Source organism: Gracilinanus agilis, chromosome 3 (assembly GCF_016433145.1).
Source record: "Gracilinanus agilis isolate LMUSP501 chromosome 3, AgileGrace, whole genome shotgun sequence".
In the NCBI taxonomy this organism is placed as follows: domain Eukaryota; kingdom Metazoa; phylum Chordata; class Mammalia; order Didelphimorphia; family Didelphidae; genus Gracilinanus; species Gracilinanus agilis.
This window is the reverse complement of record NC_058132.1, coordinates 590,218,979-590,240,963: the sequence shown is the minus strand read 5'-3', so window position 1 is coordinate 590,240,963 and position 21,985 is coordinate 590,218,979. Positions and strand designations below refer to the sequence as shown.

The 21,985-nt window shown below is 36.3% G+C and overlaps 1 protein-coding gene across 1 annotated transcript in view; it reads left to right on the top strand.

Annotated features, from left to right (window-relative positions):
* Positions 1-21,985, top strand: part of EPSTI1 (epithelial stromal interaction 1) — a 110,849-nt gene that overhangs the window by 60,434 nt on the left and 28,430 nt on the right. The window contains exons 7-9 of the mRNA XM_044667398.1: positions 9,342-9,429; positions 13,112-13,144; positions 13,815-13,898. Of these exons, the coding sequence (XP_044523333.1) occupies positions 9,342-9,429; positions 13,112-13,144; positions 13,815-13,898 (205 nt within the window). The remainder of the gene's footprint in view (positions 1-9,341; positions 9,430-13,111; positions 13,145-13,814; positions 13,899-21,985) is intronic.

Here is a 21,985-nt window from a genome sequence, read left to right as displayed (position 1 = left end):
TACTTTCCCCTGATATTTCAAGGGGACTAATGAGGTATTTCAACTCTTCCTCTCATATTCTTTGTTCTTGGCATATGACCAATCTCTTCTTCATAGGTTATCTGCTCCAGCCTGTTCCCATCTACCACGTTCCTGTATCTGCTGCCCCATCTGTTGGTGGCAGTTGTATTCTATGTTTTGTTGCCATATACAACACTGATAGAATGTTAATTTTAAAAGGTAGCCCTTTGTCTTCATTATAAGCTTATTGTTACTAGAGGAACTTTGTAATTTCCCTAAAGCAATCCAGCCTGCTTTCCTCTGGACCCAACTCACTGCTCTCTGTACTGTATGTCCCAGATACACATGTTGAAAGAGATGGAACACACACGGGAGTGGGTCTCTAGAAGCCATCTCTTGGGAACTTCTGGAGACTCCAGGAATACATGACTCAATGTTAAAGAGTTATGTGCTTTGTAGTCCTGAAGTAACCCCATCATATTGATTACTCAAGCAGAAAGAACAAATGATACAGTGGAAGTGACCCCTTGAACTGTACTTTTAAAGAAGCTAGGAATTCAATGATATAAACGTAAGAAAAAAGAACATTATAGACATGATGGGAGCACTGCTGTAAAGGTGGGAAATGGATTGCTGGATTTGTCAGGTGAGCATGACAAAAACAGTGAGCTGATGAAGAGGAGCACTGATTCTGCTGATCCGTTTCTATGTATCTTTTGCATATAACCATGTTATCTGTAAGAAGTCTTTTTGTCTCCAAATAATAGAGCATGTATGCTGGTGGGTAAGGAATTGTTTTAAGAAACTGATCTTTCTTGGAAAAATGAATTTGAATACTTCCACATATCTTGCAAGAGATGCTATGACATCCTGGGATTGATGCAATCAGTACAATGTCACCTGAAAACAAGAGCATATGGAGGACCTCTCCATCTACAACGAATCTCTCTTTGACTTGAACTCCATGCTGGTTCTCTTCCTGCACAGTGGAAGGTAACTTTCGCAAGCCTACATCTCTCTATTTTATGGCTTGCTTGATGTCTTCTATCAGGGTCATTGAACAGGGTTATTTCTGTCATATTTTCTAAAGAATATTGAATATTCTCCCAAAGCAAATGTTTTTCTTATCAACAAACATAGGGAGCAGCTAGTTGGCTCAGTGGATAGAAGCCAGACCTAGAGAGGGGAGGAGGTCTTGGGTTCAAATCTGACTTTAGACACTTCCTAGCTATGTGACCTTGGGCAAGTCACTTAACCCCCATTGTCTAGCCCTTACCACTCTTCTGCCTTGGAACCAATTCACAGTATTGATTCTAAGATGGAACATAAGGATTTGAAAAATACCACATATACTATACATTTTCAGTTAATTATGAACTGATCACACGGTATGGTGAATAAGGTGAAATAATCATAAATGGATTTGAAATAAACATCGCAGCATTTAAATGTGCCATTTATCACATATTTTTTGCTGTGGAAAAAATAAGTTGAGTCCTCAACAACTGATTTGCAAATAAATTTTTGGAACATACTGTTGGACTTGGGTGTGAGATCAATGTGAATTTAAATACTGCCTTATGGGGTAGCTGGGTAGCTAAGTGGATTGAAAGTCAGGCCTAGAGATGGGAGGTCCTAAGTTCAAATCCGGCCTCAGACATTTCCTAGCTGTGTGACTCTGGACAAGTCACTTGACCCCCATTGCCCACCCTTACGACTCTTCCACCTATGAGCCAATACACAGAAGTTAAGGGTTTAAAAACAAACAAATAAATAAATAAATGCTGCCTTATATACCAATAGCTATGTGATCACTAGCCATATCACTTAACTGCTCTGAACCGTTTTTATCATCTGTAAATTGGGGCTCATGATATCTGAAACACACACCTACACACTGAATGATGAGATAGGAAGGTTGTCCATTAACTATGTGTCATCATCTGGAAAATAGGCCTTTTTAAAAATCTACTTAGTTTTTCCTATGTGGATAATTTGGCCAAACTCTAGTGAGGGGTGATAAATCTTTTCCAGGAGACTCTATAGTGTTTGGGGGCTTGATCTAATCAGCATGATATTTTCCATCTCAAGATCAACTTGAATCTTGCAGTGGATTTCCTCCATTACAATAGGGTGAACACCTTTTGTGAGCATAGGTCTTGCTATGATATTGCTCACCTGAAATGAATGATCAGATGGTGATCAAAAATGCTAGCACTATTATAACTTTCAAGGAATCTTCAATAATTTTGTTATCTGTGTGGGAGAAACCTTGTTGGGAGAGAGTCCCTAAAGTGATAATTTGCTCTACTGAACCAATGTTCTTTTTATATTTAAAAAATTCAGTTCAGTGGGATCCCGATTTACCTTTTTTGGTAGATCATGTGATGGCAAAGATGTGGTCATAGTGGCATGTTGCTTGCAAAACCCTCCCTGCTCTCCATTAATATTGTCATGAAGGATGTTCTCAAGGCAAAAGTTTAACTTATGGGAAGGTATAAACAAGAATTTCTTAAAAGTTTTTTTTTTTTTTTTATAGACAGAAAATAGAACTAAATATAAAGACCTACCATTAAATAAGACTTAGAAGGCAATGATGAGTGGGTCTACTGTGAGTAGGCTGTTATATATAAGAATGAAAGAATTATTAAGAAGAATAAAAATAGAGATTGTCATCAAAGAAATATATGAACAAAAAAATGGGCTGCCCATGGGATAAGAGTGAGGTTTGTGCATTGCCATTTACTCTATTGGTTCTTTCGAGATGACAAAAAAAGACTGCTTACATCTTGGCTAGAACCTTTATGGTGAACTTATGAGAAAGCATAGGTAAAAAGAGCCTAGAGTAGACAGGAATAGATGGATTATGATATTCAATATTGGGAGAAGCATCCACATTGATGAGCTCGCAAGTCCCTTTGAATATTTTTATTTTGTCTGGACCAGTGGTTTCACTGTTGAAATAAATTCCTAGTGTGAAAACTGCTTCTGCTGTTAAAGAATAGTAATTCATCTCCACCTTAGATTCCTGGAGAGTTGTCAGAGGGGCACTGAAAGATTGTGACTCGTCTATGGGTTATACTGCTAGTGTATGTCAGAAACTAGTTCTTTCTGAGCCTAAGGCTAGTTTCTTAGCTATAGCCATGTCCTTTCCCAAAGATAATGATAGTTATTGGCATTCAAATCTCAGGATGGTTGGTATTTTGGGTGTTTTTCTGACATGACCCAGGTCTTCCTAAGCTCAAGGCTAGCCCCTATTGCTTTTGCTGTGCTCAGTATCAAGGATGATCAAAGTTATATTATTATAAACAAAAGATTGTTGGTATTTTCCTGGCACGGAGATGGTTGCGTTAGGGGTATTGAATTGTTTAACCTCTCAAACAAGGCTTCCTTCTCAGCCTGCGAATAGCTCATCTATGCTGATGACTTCCTCCATTTGCTCCAGTTGCTGAGACTTTCTCCATTTCAGTGGCCTTTATTGCACATGTCCCCTTGATTCCATTTGAATAATTAGATCATTAGTTCAGATCAGGTTCTCATCTATTTTGGTTTCCTTGAACTCTGAGTCCAGCAAGTTTTGCTGAATATGCACACTGGTTGCCAAATTTTGTCTTCTGATATGCTCACAAAACTTATATTACCCTTCATGGGAGCTTCCTGAAAGTACTTAAGGGCTAAATTGATCCCTTCTCCATATGTTAAGCTTGAATCCAATCTCACATTTTATAATTCTAGGAAATAAGGTGAGTAGAAAGTCAGACTATTTATAACTTTCTCTACTCTGCTAATGAAACCACTGACCTCTTTTATGTTTCACTCAGACTGGTTTTATTGAGAATACCTCTGCACCTCCCATAAGAAAAGTGAGGCTGGGGACTTAAATCTCAATCCCAGCAGCTGCATGTTGACATGTTGATGGTTTTAGCCAGCTTGTCCAACCTTGCCATGCCTTCTAAAGGGCTCTGGAATGTTTACATCTTCTCTGCCATCACTCTGCTATTGGTTCTTACTACCTTCCATAAGGATTATCACATTAACCATCTAATTTGAATTTAATTTTAATCTGCATGACTTTGTGCTACAAAGATGATCTAAACCAGTGATTCCCAAAGTGGGCGCTACCACCCCCTGGTGGGTGCTGCAGTGATCCAGGGAGGCAGTGATGGCCACACTTTTTTTATATTACATTCTATTCTGAGTTCAATAAATAGTTTCATAAATTCCAGGGGGTGCTAAGTAATATTTTTTCGGGAAAGGGGACAGTAGGCCAAAAAAGTTTGGGAACCACTGATCTAACCCATAGCTATTGTCCTTAAGAAGTTTATGTCCTTGGTCTCCTTATTTTTGTCTGTGTATTCGGCACGGTCTCTTTCCTGGGCTTGCTGCTTCTAGGACCTGCCCCTCCTCCTGCCAGATTCATCTTCTGAAAGTGGCATTTTTCATTCCCTGTACTGAGACCCGCAGTGGCTTCTCATTGCTTAGAAGGGAAAGTCTAAACTCCTGAGCCTGCCATTCAAGGTTCTCCATAATGAAGTTCAGAGTCCTCAAGACCTTTCAATAGCAGAGCTCACCTTACCTTGTCTCTTTGTATTTATCACTATAAACCTTTGGAATCAGCCAAAGAAGTCTCTTTCCCTGAAAAGCAGTTCTTGCATCCTCATGCCTATACCTTTGCCAGTGCCAGTCGTCCTCCCCTTTTCATACCTAGAATGTCCTCATCCTTCTTCTTGGAGCTCTAACTTCAAGGATGCATGGATGTTACTTATAACTACTGCTCCTGTTTTTGAAATGAGGGCTCAAGGTGATACTTCCTTGGATAGCACCTGGCTCCTTAAAATAGCAACCTCATTTTAAATGTATTCTTTCCCCACAGACTCAAAACAATAGCTTTCAGAACCTCACAGACTTGTTTATGTATTTTTCCTCATAAGCTTTAATCCAGATCTTCCCAATAGTACAAAGCAAAGTCATTTGTTGAAATAGTAATGTAATAAGATTTGCTATAGAACATTCTCCTCGTAGTCCATATGACATATTCTTCCATAAATATTTATGTCATCAGAGAGGAGAACAACTCAGCATAGGAGCAAGGGTGGGCACTTTTGGAGAACTCATGTGCAAAGTCTACTCATACTTCCTATGCTATGACCTGGCATGCCATCTTCTGCTCTTCCTGGGATGGCTCCATATTGGGAATATTCTTCCACCAGTCTCTATTGGCTTTATTGTGTAGTCTCCATTGACTCATTGCTCCTCTGTAATTGTCTTTTGGGTTCATCTCTTGTGTGCTACCTAAGCCATCTTGGCTTCAGTTTGGTAGGATATCATGACTAGAACCTTTTTGGGAAGGCTCACAGCTCTTTAGTCAAGACAAGACAAGCCAGCCAAATTGTCTCCAGAATAAGATTAGGACTTTCCATTTTGATCCCTATATCTGGGTGTTACTCAAAACCTTCTGTTTTATGGTAATTGAATATTTAATGCTTTTTAAATATTCCCAAAATCTTCTCTGGATTTGAGAACTGGATTTGAATTTGAGCCAAAACAAATGATATCCACCTACTAAACCTGCATTCCTGTCGTTATTTTGCATTTCTGTCAACTAGAAAGCTTGATTGCTCTTGGCCTGTATCTGTGAACACTTAAGGTAGAGTTTCTCTAACTGGACCACCCAATGGTTTTAACTTTGTAACATTTACAGAAATAAACTATCCTAGGAATGCTATGTGATAAACACGGAGTCTGCCATATACAGGCTTTATTCCTTCTTGTATATCTTACTTTCTCACCTTTCTGTTGTCAAGAGAAAAGAAAAAGCCAAGGCTATTAGATTGCAGAGTAGTCCTGAGGTTGTAAGTAGGGAAAAGAGGAATTCTTTAAGTTCTAAGTGCTCCATAGACAGTGGAAGAGAGATTTCCCACTCTAGTAGACATTTTCTTTCTAGAATAGAAGACATTCTTCTAGTATGATGGCATGGTTTTTTATCCCTTTATCTCCACTCTTTTTTTTTTCTCCCCAAGGTTATAATTTGTTACGGAGGGAGGGAGAAGTATATGGAATATTCTTCTTTACCTCCATTTTCTTTTTTCTTTCATTTAAAGAAATCTCTATTTTGATTATTTTTAGCACCAGCATTAAATTAAGAAGCATGCCTATGTTTTTCTCTCTCCCACTCTGTTTCCCCTCCCTCGTTGAACAAAAAACAGAAACCTTTTAAACAAACCCACAGAGTTGAATAACAGCAATGAAAAAATATTCACAGGGGCCATGTATAATTCTGCATTTTAAATCTATCACTTCTAGGAGACAGCCAGACACCACTTTTATATACTCCATATTTATAATTCTGTAATCATGATTGTTGGTGCATTGATCAGAGTTCTGGTCTTTCAGAGTTGTTTTTCTTATAATGTTTTCACTGTATGAATTAATCTCCTAATTATTTTCACGTCACTCTGCATTAGCTCCTAGAGATCTCATCTTCCTCTGGAACTGTTCATTTTTATCATTTCTTATTGTGTAATAATGTCCTAGGCCATTCATATACCATAATTTGTTTAGCCATTCCCTAATAGTGGCCTTCCCCTTTGTTTACAATTTTTTGTTCCCTACCAGAATGGAGCAGCAATGAAAATTTTTGTTTTCCTATTTCTTTGATCTCTTTGAGGGCATAGGACCTACTAGTGATGTCACTGAATCAAAGCTGGACGTAGTGCTGAAGCATAGTTTCAAATTGCTTTCCAGAATGACTGAATCAATTCAGAGCCTCACTAATAATGCAGTCATGTGCCTGCTTTCCCAGAAGCCCTCCAACCCTTGTTATCTTCTTTTATCCTTGCCAATCTGATTGGCGTGAGGTGGAACCTTAGAGTTACTTTAATTTGCATTTCACTAATTATTAGTGATTTGGAACTTTTTTAATTTGGTCCTCGATAACTTATTTTCTTCCTTTGAAAACTGCTTTATATCCTTTGATTATTTATCACTTGGAACCCCACCCACCTTTTCTGCCTCCTTATTTCCAGAGGAGAATGAGATACCTGTATTGAGACTGTGACACCCACTGACCCACCTACTAAAAGGTAGTGTGGAGCCTGCCCATGTGCTATCTTATAGTAGTTTTCCTCTAACCTAATGATTCAAATTTTTATCCATGTTGGGATTGCAGTCACTCTACAGTTCAGCAGTGCGGTCCAAGACAGTGTCATTAGCTTGAGGTTCTATACCCATTCAGTGGCCTCTGGGCAGCAAAAAATCCTTGTTCCTAGGGGACTGCTGAGATGTTTGACTTTGTCTGGGGCACCTTCCTTAATCATCATTGAATTTCTTCCCTATTATTTTCTCTTTTGGTCCTCACCCAACTAAGGACAGTTAGTCAGCAATCTCATTGCAAATCTCTGGTAGTTCTTTGAAAAAAACACCAAAAAAGAACTTTTGACTGATGACTTCATAACGCCAGACAGTGGGGCATCTTCCTGACTTGGCAACTCCATCCGTCTCCTTGTCTATCCAGGATGAGATAAGTAATCATAGACAAATGGAAAGGCTGCTGGTCTCAGCTGTCTTATCCTTGTATTCTTCAGAGTCATGTACTTCCTTCAGTTTTTAGTTCCTCTCATAGCCCAATCCTTTTACCTTGTTTGAATGGCATCTTCATTATTTCGAATGATGCTGACCATTTATTTTGTTTCTAATTTTTTTTTTTTTACTTTTGACAAGATATTTTGTGCTTGTTTTTGTATTCCTCTCCGCTTTTGTCATTGGGGAGTGTCAGACCTCCAGTCTCTGATATAATAATTATATTTATTAATCTGTAACATTAAAGAGAAACAAGGAGTGAACAGAACCTAGGAGACTAAAGAAGGAACAGGTTGGAACAACTTCAGCACAAGATGAAGAATGGGATGAATTCATAAATGATAAATTCTACTCCTTTGAAGCCTTTCTTTTATTAGTGGTAAAGGAAAATGCTAATAATGGTGGCGATGATGATAACAGTTATTTATGTGGTGCTTTAAACTTTACTTGTGTTACCTCATTTGATTCTCAAAACAACACTGTGTCATTTCATAGATGGGGAAACAGGCTGGCAGAGCTGAAATGATGTGTGCAGGGTCATACAGCTAATAGGTGTCCAAGGTGGGATTTGAACTCTTATCTTCCTAATTTACATTCAGTGCCCTTACCCACTCTGTCTGAGGAAGTAGAAACAGGGGCTTAAAATAATGACTACAAGACCATTCATATATCTAATGGGCAAAATAAGGGAGCTAAGAGAGAAAAGGAGTGGGCATGGGCATGGAGAGAGAGTGAGGAGATCTTGTAATCCAATTAAACATTTAAATTCCTCCTTTGTGCCTTTTGGTATGGAGAAAAGATAGTCAGCCTCAGAACTAGAAAGTCCAGAATTAAATTTTCACTTCTGGCACTTCCTGACTTGGCAAGTCATATCCTAGTGCCCTTGATAGTTCTGTAGAACTGTACATTAAGAAGGGACAAATCTGCCTTGGTAGGAACAATTCCTACCCCCAGACCTGCTAAGTTCAAAACTCTTCAAGAGATTCAGAGACAAGACAAGACAATAGCCCCTGCCCTCAAGTACCTTACTTTTTAAGTGGAGAAAGGAGATGGAGTGGGGGAAATATACTTTGTACACAAATAAGTGGGTGTGGATAGTAATTTAAGGAGTGAGAAAATAAAGTTTATTAAAACTGAGAGCAGATTTGGTGCATGTAAGAAAAATGGAAAATTATTACAAAGATAATAAGGAGATCTGTAGGACAATCATGTGCGTCCTAACAACAGAGCTAACTTATTCACGCTTTGGGTAAGGGTTTGGTTTTCACCTATGATGTCTTTGCACAGAAGGAAAAGTGGTCCCAGGTAAGTGAAATGTTGCTAAATAGAACATCTGAACTGGAATAATAGGTCCATTTATCTCTCCTGACTACATGGAGATCTGAGTACCTGACTTCAAGAATCTGTAGAGAAAATTGGGTACCAGTACTGGTTCTGGGGGAACCAGAAAGAGCATCAATAATCTTCACATCATTAACACAGAGTAGAAAAGATTAGAATAATCATAGGTTCACACATCACTAAACGAGCTTTGAATTTTTCGAACTAAACAGTCCTCAAGAAGAACTTAAATCACAGACTCACAGTTTTGATTTCCCACTTTGCTCTGTTCTCAACATAACCTTTTGTTCTACCTATGATGCTTTTTTTAGTCATTGCTCAATAAAAGTTCAGGCTGAGATCCAGAGGTGCAATAAAAAGCGATGGTGTTTTCTCTCTTTCCCTTCCCTTGAAAGAACTAACAAATCTATTTATATTGTCAGCAAATTCTCTGAATTCTTCAGTGGCCTGGAACCAAAGGTCCTTCCCAGAAGCTCCCATCAAACTTCTTCTCATTCTGACCCAATATGGGTAAGTGGGTTGCAACACCACAAGTAATATGTTTTGTGAATCTATGCTGATTAGGAATCACTCCATGGCTGAATCCTGAAGAGGTGGAATAATTGGACTCGACTCTGTAGTACATTGGACTGCAAGTCTTAAACTGTGACCCTCAGGGAATTGGATGCTCTCTGTTTTCTTCCTTAAAAATTGGGCTTGAAAATGCTTCCTACCTCCCTTACTGATGTTTGTGATTAAGTTGTGGCAATTGTAAAGTATTTTAAGTTTACTCTTCAAAAATAGCTTTGGCGTGACTCCGGGCAGGTCATTTACCGAATCCCAGACTGACACCTTTATAACTGAACTGATCTTCTGGAGAATTAATTTCCTGGTTAGGTAGCCTTCAGACCTGTCACTTTATCTTGGCCATGATTTACTTAAGGTGCTAGCCTGATTGGTGCTAAACCCTTTAAGACAGTACTTCTGGGCTCTAATCATATAGACGCTGACAGTTCCATGGCTAGTTTTATCTCTGTGTTGTTGTTCTATCATATTTCAGTGGTGTCCAACTCTTCTTGAACCCTTTTGGGGTTTTCTTGGCAAAGATACTGGAGTGGTGTATATCCATAGAGACATGATTTTAGCAGTAGGCCTGCCAAGTAGCTTAGAGGCTGAAGATGAGATGCCCTTTTGAGATTTACAGTTGCCAAGCTAATACTTGGAGAGTATCTGTATTTTCCTCCATGTGTTTTTCAAGTCTAGTTGTTAGAGACAGACTTGATGATGTTGGAGAGAGTGGTGGCCTTTAGGTTGTGGTTCCCAGTGGGTGGGTAATATGGTTGGGAGCTTGGGACTTGAGTGAAATCTCCCAATTGCTAGAGCTCCAACTTGTGTAACTTTCATTTCCTCTAAAGGAAAAGAGGACTTCAGTCAGCCAAAATCCAAATGAGCCATTTTTAAACTTTGATTACTAGTGAAAAAAAAAGATTCATCTCTGTTTTATGACAACTCCTTTATGATTTAAGTAAATTGGGCCATTAATTGAAGAATTTCTAAGAGGGTAGAATTTTAAGAGTTTTTTTGGAGGGGAATAGTGAGGATAAAAACTAATGGATACATATGTGTGTATTTACTAATTATTTTCAGGTGAATTATTAAAAATTTTGGACTATAGGACTACATGAAATTCTTCTTTCAAACATAAAGTTACAGGACTACTTAGTTCTTTTTTTCTCTTGACCTGACTGAACCCCTTTAGGACCTAAAGGGAAAAAAAATTTCTGAATATCCTTTATATAAAAGATAGTTTTAGTATAAATTTAAAAAATAATAACTTTAACAAAAAAAGCCCAACATTTTCCATGTTTTTTGTTGTTGCTGTTGTTTTAGTTTTGTACTTTGATACTTTGGGATGATCCTGTTTAAGGGAAAAGGAGTTCATTCTGTGGGATGTATCCTCAGCATAAAGATGAGCTCCCAGAAGTGTACCATCATCATAATACTGTGTTCATTTCTAATTTTTATTTTTGAGTCAGCATAGTTATTCTGGGTTGAGTCTGCCTTGGGCCAGTCTCCTGGGTATTAGTTTGATATATGAAATAAGTAAGATTCATAGGTCATTCAGTAGTTAATAAAGGACATAATAATAGAAAAAAGTATCCTTTGGGACATTTTGCAGACAATTCATACTTGAGAACGAAACAGTTTTCCAGCGGGATATTGAAGATGAATGATGTCCCACCTTTTTTGTTTTAAAACTTGTAAACTTCAGTCTTAGAATCAATACTATATATTCATTCCAAGGTAGAATAGTAGTAAGGGCTAGGCAATGGGGTTAAATGGCTTGTCCAAAGTCACACAGCTAGGAAGTTTCTGAAGAGAGATTTGGACCCAGGACCTCCCATCTATAGGCCTGCCTCTCAGTCCACTGAGCCTCCCAGCTGCCTGATATCCCAGCTTCTAAAGGAGACTTTAACTGGTCTCTCACTTAGTTTGAACATTGTAGTGGAGAGCCCCTGTTCCCAAGCAAACAAGGCTAGTTTTTCCTTAAAAGTATTGAAATCATCCTTGAGATTTAATTGGCTCAGGAAACTAAAGGCTCCAGCTATTGACATCACAAATTAATTTTATTTTCTTTTTAGCTCTATAAAATATTTTTGGTAGTTTTATTTGTGTGGCATGGAATAAATAATTTAGGTAGAATTATCATTGTTATTATATTGGCTCTGTTAAATAATATAATATAATATAATAAATACAATGGTATAGATTGAGGATCTCTCAAGTCAATTCAGTTGAGTTGATCTTGGTCCTCTATTGAGTTGCATATTTGTCAACCAAGCCTCAGAGTATTTGGACCTCATTGTGCCTGTTTTGTATCTAGGTGACAAGAGCAATGATGTCAATAGCTGAACCCTTTAGTTCCACGAGCCAATCACATCTCAAAGATGATTTCAATGACTTTTGAGGAAACACTAGCCTTACTTGCTTGGGGACCAGGTCTCTCACTATAATGTTCAAACTGAGCGAGAGGCCACTTGGACTCTTCTGTAGAAGGTGGGGCATCTTTCATCTTCAACATCCCCTAGGACAAGTGGTTGACTGACTCCCAGGTATTAATTGTCAGCCTAAATATCCCAAATGACCCCCTAGATCAACTTTATTATTCTCCTTACCTCTTGGTTTTTGAGGGAAAAGATTCAGCAAATGGGTGAGTAATGAGAGGAAATTAATGAACCAAACCTTCAACTGAGATCTTTATCAATCACCCAATAAGCTTGGACATAGAAGTAAGAAAGCAGGAGCTCAAGAGCTTACCATTTGGAGTTTTGGGTAGCTGTGAAGTGGTGTAGTGGGATAGAGTACTGGGCCTGGAGGCTGGAAGGCTTGTTATCTTCTTGAGTTCAAATCTGGCTTCAGACACTTAATAGCTTCGTGACCCTTGACAAGTCACTTAACTCTATTAGCCTTAGTTTTTCCATCTATAAGAGAGCTGGATAAGGAAATGGCAAACCACTCCAGTATCTCTGCCAAGAAAACCCCAAATGAGGTTGAGAAAAGTCAGACTTGACTTTTGAAATGACTGAATAACAACAATAACAAAGATGGTTGAGGCATGCTTTTTTGTGGGGACTTCTTTTATATTTCTTACCACTTGGCAAACCTGGCCATTTTATGTGTTTTGTTCTATTTGTTTTGGCTCATCTCTCCAATTTGATGAGATCATCCTGAATCTGAATCCTGACATCTAAAGTATTAGCAATTCTTCCCAAACCTGCATTTCCAGTGGCAGGTTAATTAGTATATGAGCCCACAATCCTCTAAGTTGTTAATAGAAAACATGGAGCTGTATTGGGCTTTTTATGAACTCCATCTTGCTTCTAAACCATTAATAATTAATTTGTGCTCAATACTGTTAACTGACTGTGTGTCCATATTGTACTGCATTGGTTTTGTCTAATCCATATGCATGGTACACCTCTGAGAATGCTATCCTGAACTATTTTGCATACTTTAGCAGAGTTATTTGCTATGTTTAGTAAATATATACTCTATCCTTGAAGTTTTAGTGAAAGCAGAATTTGTAGCTAAAAGACGTAGAAATTGAGCATTAATGGGAATGCAAATGAATAAAAGTATTGGTGGTATGTTTCTAAGGTTTAAGATTGAGAGAGAATTTTAAAGTATTATTTTTCCCCTTATTTTTCTACAGAAACTTCCTGCCCTACCTAAGGAACACAGCTTGGTAAGCAAGCATTGGGATTACTTGCAGTGTTCCATAAAACTCTCTTTGAGTTCTTCACAGTTAAGGTAACATTCCAATTATATAATTGCTCCTGAAACCACGTAAAGTAATGGGCTCCACTTACGAGTATGCTCTTGGTGAGGCACTGAAACTAACCCTCTGGACTCATTCCATATGATTCCTCTTCCCATCTTCTAGGTCTTAGCTAACTGGCCAACTTAATATCATCTCCAGTGGCCGAACCACTTAACAGTACACAAATGGCAAAATAGTACCTTAAGAAAACACCTACCATTTTCACCACTGCTTGGTTCTGATATTGACTGGTTGGCAAGCTAAGGGTTCATGAAAAAAGTACTTACCCTGTCTATTGCTCTGATTTTTATCTGTCGAATGAATAAACATTATTGATTTATCTCTAAGGGGGTATTTTTAAAGCTTAATTAAATGAACTCTGAAATCCTTCACTGAATCAAGAAGACGGGTGTAAATTCATGTACAATGTTGTCCTTTCTTAACACTCCTAAAAGGACACCTTTTGTCTATTCACATGCAAATCCAGAAAACATCAAATGTTAATAAAAAGTCTACTGTGTTCTCAATACTGATTGCCCAGTGCTTTCTGTCATGTTTAGTATGCAATAATGATGTCCAGTGTTACACATTGTAGGACAGAAACGAAGTGCCTAAGACTGCCCTTAAAGAGCAAGAAAATCGGAAACTTTACAAGATGAAGGATGAACAATGGAAGAAGGTATGTACAAGTGGCAGTGAAAGGTTTATGCTAGTAGATACACTTTGATCTTACAGGGAAGGTAAGAAATTGCAGATGTCGTTTAAGGTCCTGATAATATGACTTTTAAAATCAGGCTGGTTACTTGTTGGGTGAACAGGGATAGAAACTCTCTAGCATGAGCAAAACTCTTAATTTGGGAGGGGATGATCCCAAGAAAATGATAGCACTCGATGTCCTTCAGCAGCATAGACATAACAGGGCTTAGTATTTAGCAAGTAAAATGAATTAAAATAGGAAATTTCCCATTGGAAATTGGGAGTGAACTCTTAATCCTTTCACAGCAGTGCCATTATGGCGGTCCTGGGAGGTCTGACTTCTTATAGCAGTGCAATGTTCTGGATCTCTTCTCACCCTCATCTACAATGGAGGGTAATTTTTTTAATCCTTAATTTCTGTCTTAGAATAAACACTAAGTATAGGTTCTAAGGCAGAAGAGTGCTATAGGATAGGCAAAGGCAGGGGGGTCCAAGTGATTTGCCAGTGGTCACTTGACTGGGAAATATCTGAGGTTATTTTTGAACTGAGGACCTCCAATCTCCAGGCTTGGCACTCTCTCTTCTGAGCTACTTAGATGCCCCCCTTGAAGGTAATTTTGTCCCATTTATCCCAAATATAATTTGTAATGCTTGCATTAGGAATAAAATTTCCTAGTATACCGAAAAAATAAGATTGGTCAATGGTTGACTACCAGCTGATTATTCAGACCAGATTCTTCAAAGATATAAAATGACTAATTATTTGACTAAGTTTTTTGGGTAGAAAAACATCTATTGTTTCCCAAATTGTCATTGTTTCACTATATATCTTCCTCTTGCCATCTTCATTGATAAATTCTGTCAAGACCTCCTCCATGACATCTATGTTTTTTCTTCAAATCTGGGTTTGAAACCCCATCTCTGGGGAAGATAAAGAACAGAGGAAACCCCGGAATAACTCAGCTGCAAGAGGTCTTCTCCAAAGAAATCATGATTTTCTCATTTTTCCTGTATTTTCTCCTAACCTTATCTCTGTACTTTTAGTGACTCTATTCACCTGCTTCCAAGTGAAATAAAAAATGATCTCTCAGTAGCTAATATATACCAAATGGTCCCTCCATAGAAAATTAAACCCTCTAAGTTCCATGAGGAAAAGTCAGTTTTGGTTTCTATATTTCTACACTTGTATAATCCTTTATGGAGTTATTGAATAGCCTTGCCCCTTCATTTCAGTTATTGGCTTCTTAAAAAAAAACTTTTTTAGTGTATGGTAGAAAAATTCTTAGTGTTGGATGTAGAATGCCATTGAAAGTATCCTATGAAATTCACAAGAAGAAGATTTCACCACTTCTCAGGTACTCCACATTTTGGTAGGTGACGTCATGAGATGCTCAGACAAAAGGAATGAATGAATTAAATTAAAAAATCTCTGATTGCTTCATATTTGCTGTTCCTCATACACAGCAAAAGGATATTCCATCACAAACACACAGACACACACACATTTTGTTCAGCCATTCCCTGGTCTATAGACACATATTTCATTTTCAGTAAATAATTCTGCTGTGAATATTTTGGTATTAATGGATCATTTCTTATCATTGACATCCTTGAGGGTATAAATTCAGCAGTAATATCACTTGGTTGACAGATTTGAACATTTAATAATTTATATAATTTAGGAGATTTTATGTTCAATTTTGTTCTTTATTTTTGAATTTTTCTTTTGTGCTTCTTTTGAGATTAATTGATTTTTTCTATTAAAAAGTATGGTCAATTCATTATTCTTCTCTTTTAATTTTGTTAATGTTTTCAGAAAGACAAATTTCTCTTGAAGACTATTGATCTAAATTCTATTTATTGTATTGTCTTGTCTCATTGTTATGATTCTCCTCAAAATTTATTTCTATTTTTTCTTGACCTATTATTCAGTTTTATTCAGATTACTCATTTTTGTTTCCTTTGTGGGAAATAATTTATTGCATTATAGTCTATAAATATACTTAATATTTTTAGTTTCTACATTTATTTGTGATTTCTTTGTGTATAGCAAATGATGAGTTTTGGCAAAACCATGTGATGATGAATATAGGCATATACATATATGCACAGTATGCATATGCATATATAATATGTATACATATACACATATGCATACATATTTCTGAATGGCTTTATTAAAAATTTTCCCCTAATGATCCTTTCAGATTGATATTTCCCTTCTTTTCTTTCTGTTATATTTCTATAGATATAAAAGATAATTGTTGGTCACCTACAGTTAAGGTCATAGTATCAATGCGATTTTACATCTTGATTAGTTTTTCATTAGACTAACATAGGATCTATTTATTAATTTTATATTTTCTAGGGTTTCTTTAAGTATAATGTAGTTTCTATTTGTATCTCTCAGTATATTTTTAACGTTGCCTTATCCTAAACCATAATTGGAATGCCCATTTTTTGGTAATTCTTGAAACATACTTAAAAAAACGAAAGGTCAGTTCCTTATGTTTACTTTCTTTGTTTTAAATGGAAAAATTGGGGGTTCTATTTTCTTATCTGCTTGTTATTCTTTTTTATTTTGTTGGCAAATTTAGAATATTTCTATCAGAGGTTATTATTATTAAGTTTGTGGTTCCCTTCATCAGATCCTTATATATGACTAGGATAATTATTATTATGTTTTAGACATAATGTAGTAGCATACTTTCTCAAAGACATTTTCTTCATCTAATATGATTATTATTATTTTGCTTTTGCTATTTATACATTTTTTAATATGTTGTTCCCCATTTGTGGGCTTTGCATGTAAATGTTCTCTCTTTATTCTTTTGTTTGATCCTCAAAAAAGTGAAATTTAATGGAAGACAAATGCCTTAAATTTCTGTCAAGACCATCTAAGAACTTTCAAAGTATAATTATGGATTGCCCCAAATATTTTCTTAGGCATCTTTGTTTGAAGGACCTTTTTCTGTGGATCTTCAGTCTCCTGAATATTCTTGAAGGAGTCAGAGCTCTCTATCTACATTTGGGGAACCTTTCTGTGTATCCTGCCACTCTGGATCCTGTTACTCACTGGAAAAATGACACAGTTGTACCAGTCTCCACTGTTCTTCTTCATCTCAATAAACCCATTGAATTTTGCTCCCATTCAAGTCTATTCAGTCTCAAAAATAATTCTTATTTCAACTTCATTAGCTTTATCCATAAATGATCTCTTTGTTCTCAGATAAATTGAGACTTATAAATGGGAATTCCCTTGTCTCTTTCTTTACTTGTCATTAGCATTAGTGTTCCTGGATTCTCCATACTTTAAAAAAATTTCTTTACCTGTTTGAGTCTCCTTCATTTGTCTTAAAGAGCTATAAGAAATATTAATTTAACTATTTTTCTATATACCTTTCCCTCTATTCTCTTGAATGCTTTTGTTTTTCTTCCTCCTCCTCCCACTCTTAGTGAATTCCACTCATGCCCTCTCACTTTTATATCTTTGGTCTCCAGAAAAGAATGTATATGTATGTATGTGTATTTGACCTTGTTTTTACTTAGATTTATATTTATTAAACAATTTAATCTCACTTGTGTTATGATTAAAATTCTCAGGCATTCGTATCATAATTTTAGAATTATTTATTAAATGATAAAAGGCTGGCCAGAAAAAGAAAAAGCATGAGCCATGTGTTGCCAGCTGTTCTCTTAGCTGCCTCCTTTGTAAGCAGGCTGTGCCATCCCAGAGCCAAGTTTAATGGATCCTCAGTCCATGATTTCAAGGAAAAAGAGCAATTTCCTCTCACCTGAAGCAATTCATGCTCTTCATGACATCTCTTTGCTAAGCCTCTTTGATTGGAGGACTCTGACAGACAAGAGGTAGGTCTTTCCGATGCCAGGAGTCACTATGTGACATTTAGAATGGCTGTACAACACATGTGTACTTTTCTCTGCATGGTTCTGCCTAGCTCACTTAATTGCTTCACTACCCAAGAAGCTTGTTTACAGATAAAGAACTTGTCTCCACCCTGCTTCAGCAAAGAGGGAATAGCAAACTCTTATCTTCAGCCATAAGATCAAACATTTTTTTTTCTTTAGAGTCAAAAGGTTGTTTGGGGATGCCAAAAAGGGGTACAAATTAATTCACACTTGCTTTATGAATTTGTTTACATTAAGGTGTTTTAAAAAAATTAATGAATTTTTATGTCATCTATGATTTATTCAGAAGAAATTATTCAAATTCTTCCCATGTACTGAAAGTTCATCTTTTTTCATCAATGATTACACTTCCACTTTTTAGGATATATTATTTGGAGTAGAAATCTAATTCCTATTTTTTGGACTATCGTATATATTCTTTCATTTCTCTGGATAAGCAATATTTTTCTGTTATTTTTACTCTTTTGAAATTGGTTTGTAAAGGATTTCTTCCTGGAAACTTGCAAGGTTTGTTTAAATGTCGAAGATCTAGAGTTTGACTGTAACATTTGTAGGTGTTATAGAAATTGATGGTAACAAGGATTTGGAGCAGGGTTAAAGGTGCATGTAAATCCTATGTGAAACACTTAAGATTATATCTTATTAGTGAATCTCAAAGGATCACCCACTGCAGTAGATATTGTTTAAATATGATGAATCTGCTGAACCCAAACTCCAGGTATAACAATATCCCAAAGCTACCAGCCAGGCAGGAATCTGAAGTTAGAATTGTACAGATATCTTTGTCTAACTGAAGCTCTGTACTAATGGATAATGCTTAGATGGACTGCGGATTAAACCCTGCTTCTGTAAGGTGTAATACTCCTCTTCCCTCTGATTATCCCAAAAATATGATTCACTAATGCCCTAGGATTCTTGATGAAGCCAAGTCTGATGTAAGTTTATGAAGATTTATTACTAACAGGCTTAGGGAAGGGAAAGCAGGATAATGACTGGGAAAAAGGGAACAAGAAGTCCTTAACTAATTAAGACTAATGATGTTAATGATAATCTTTGAAATAATGTTAATCAGGTTTGATAGATGCCAGTCTGGTTGGGCCAGACAGGCCCAACCTTGAATCAAGGTTACTCTGCTGATTAAGGTGTTGATGTTTCTTCTTGATGATAAATTCAGGATCAAGGATTGATGAAGTAGTTTGAAATAGGTTGCTGGTTGCACTAGCTCACCTAAGGACTACCCCAAACCACCCTTTCCAACCCAATCTGAAGTCTGAGATCCTTGTCAGTTCCAAAATCCTGGCTTTTATACCTGAGCCTTAACTGCCCTTGGCACCTGCCAAGCTCCTGCCAGGCTCGGTTCATTCTACATTCTAAGCAGATAACTGTCCATCATCTTGACTTCAACATGGCTGCTCAATTTATCATTACATAGGTGAGTTGAACTTAGAGTTTCTCTCTGTTCATGATCTATAAATTCTAGTTAACCTTTTGGCTTCTGGCCAATTTTCTCATATGATTTTGAGAAATGTGGTATTCCAGGCTTTATTTTGCTTTTTCTGGGACATCAGCAATTTTCATAAGGTTTGGTTAGAACCTTCAAGGTAAGTTACCATATATGTTTTAGAGATATTGGGTATTTTTCCAATCTTTTCTTGTTATGATATTACCCCACCCCTTCTTAATTTTTGAGTTTCAAAAATTCCAAAGCCTTGAGGAAGGCAACATGAAACAGTGAAAAGAACACTGAATCTGTAATCAGAGGAGCTGGAGTTAAATCCTACCTTTGACCTTTAATTTAGTACCAGTGTGACATTGGGAAAATAATTTAATCTTCTCACACTTCAGTTTCTTGAACTATAAAAGAGAGAGTTGAACTCAATGGTTTTTGAGATCCCTTTTTCTTCTGATTCTATTCTTCTGGAGCATTCTTAGCTACTTTAAAAAGTTAGTCCTTCTCTTTTTAAATCTTTTCCATTTCTTTGAAAGTACTAATTTTTATCATTTATGTTTCTTTTATTAGTCTTTTGAATCTCACTGGAGATTCTTGCAGCTGTACTTTTAAATTTTTTTACAGAAGTGTTTTCCTTTATTTGGTTTTTAATTTCTCTTATTTTATAGTATTTTTTCAGTATATTGAATCCCTTTTTTATTATTTAATCTTTTTTTAAAGTTTATGTACTATTTTTTTCATGTAATGAGTCCTATCCCCAACCTCCAGCTTTGTTGGTTGTTATCTTCTTTATTGGTGCATTTCTTGCTACTTTGAAATAGAATAGGAAAGAGGGGATGGTTATAGTTAGGCCCAAATTCTTCTCAGCTATTTTACTAGATTCTCCTTAATAATTGATTGTAATTGAATATGCTAGTACTTTGACTATTATCTGATTTGGGGGTTCAAGCTAATTATTTAGGTGAATCAATTTAATAATAAGGTTCTTTAATGTCATTCTATGTCAATGAATTAATATTTGAGTACTTATTCTATCAAAGAAAAAACATAATAACTAATTATTGATACAAATTATACAATTCAAATTTGAAATAGAAATGCAATGGAATATATAGGGTCAAGAAATCACTTTAGGGTCTAAGGGATCAGATAGAATCTTACAGAAAAGATATTTGAAAAGACATTATGGTACAGTAGAAAATACACTAGTTCTTGTGCCAATAGCCAAGTTGAAATCCTAATCAATGTGTGACCTTGGATAGACCCTTAATTTCTCAGTTTCTCAGTGTAAAATTTAGATTTCAGTCTCAATGGCCTCTGAATTCCTACTTAGTTCTATATCTATGATCCTAAAAGGATAGGAGCAAATCATATCTGTTGGTGAGGAATAGTGGAGGTCAGGTCATTTCAGTGTATAACTGGGCTGATCATGATGTGTGTAATCTACTCATGGTTTTTGATGTGTCTGGAGTCAATGGATAATAAGGTAGATTGGGATTGTTTGATGAAGAACCTTAAATTTTAGTAAGAGTAAGAAATTTTTGTCTATCTTTTGGTATATGGGAAGTCAGGAGTTACTCTCCCTCTCTTCCATTTTATATGACAGACTCATCTTTGTTTAATTTCATTTTGTTCTGTTCTGGTGAAGCTCTAATATTTATTATGTAGAAATTAAATCTACTATGTGGCATCTAGTAGTGGATTTATGGTTTTGTCAGTTAAAACAATTAAGCATCCTGAAAGAGTTAATACACTTCCCTATGGACCCACCTTAATAAGAGGCAGTGAGGTAAGTAATAACTTAGACACTGAGGAAAAACAGAATCCATACTGAATAGTCTGTGATATGATTTTGATTTAAACCCATTTCCAGTGGGTTTTAAGCATAGCATTTTATACAGTTTGGTGTATATATTTAGAAGATCTAGTTATTGCTAAGCTTTAATGAAAGCCATTAAAAGTAGAACATTTCACAAAGAGAAGGCTCAACAGATTAGAAAATCAGATACTGGGTTTTAATTTTCAGGTTGAGCAGTTATTTAAAACAGTGAAAATTAAGCTTTTTATTTCTTAATAAATCTTGTTTTTTTTTCCTTCTGAGGCTAGACAAATATTGATACATACATATTTTCCAGTTATTGATTGAGCATATTATTTATTACATAACCACACACATAAACTGGTTATTTTATTTCATTTTTGTAGTCTTTAGTTACTGAAGCACTGCTTTTCAGGCAATTCATCCTCAGTGGTCTCCAACTGACCTAGAAAATATGAAGGGATTGCTTCTCATTCTTATTCTCCTTAATGTTTTTGCTTCTGTTTTCATTGTTCAGCACCTCTCACCTTCAGTACATGAAATATTAAAATTGATTATACTTGGGAAAGGAGCAATTCAGTCTGCTAAGATATCCCTTTAAAAGAGTCAAGTTAGTTGTCGTTTAGTAGTAAGCAGAGATGTTAACCCTAAAGAAGTAAGTAAGCCATAAAAGACAGAGCAAAAATGCATTTCTTGATAGTACAAGACTTAGTTTATATGTGGAGGAGGTAGGAATATTGGCTACATGGCAGTTCATAAGAAAAAGGCTTAGCAGGAGTTAACAGACTACAAGGTCAGTATGAGGAAACAGTGTGATTTCCTAATTTCAGGCTAGATGGTACAGTGGATAGAGTTGGCTTGGAATCAAGAGAAC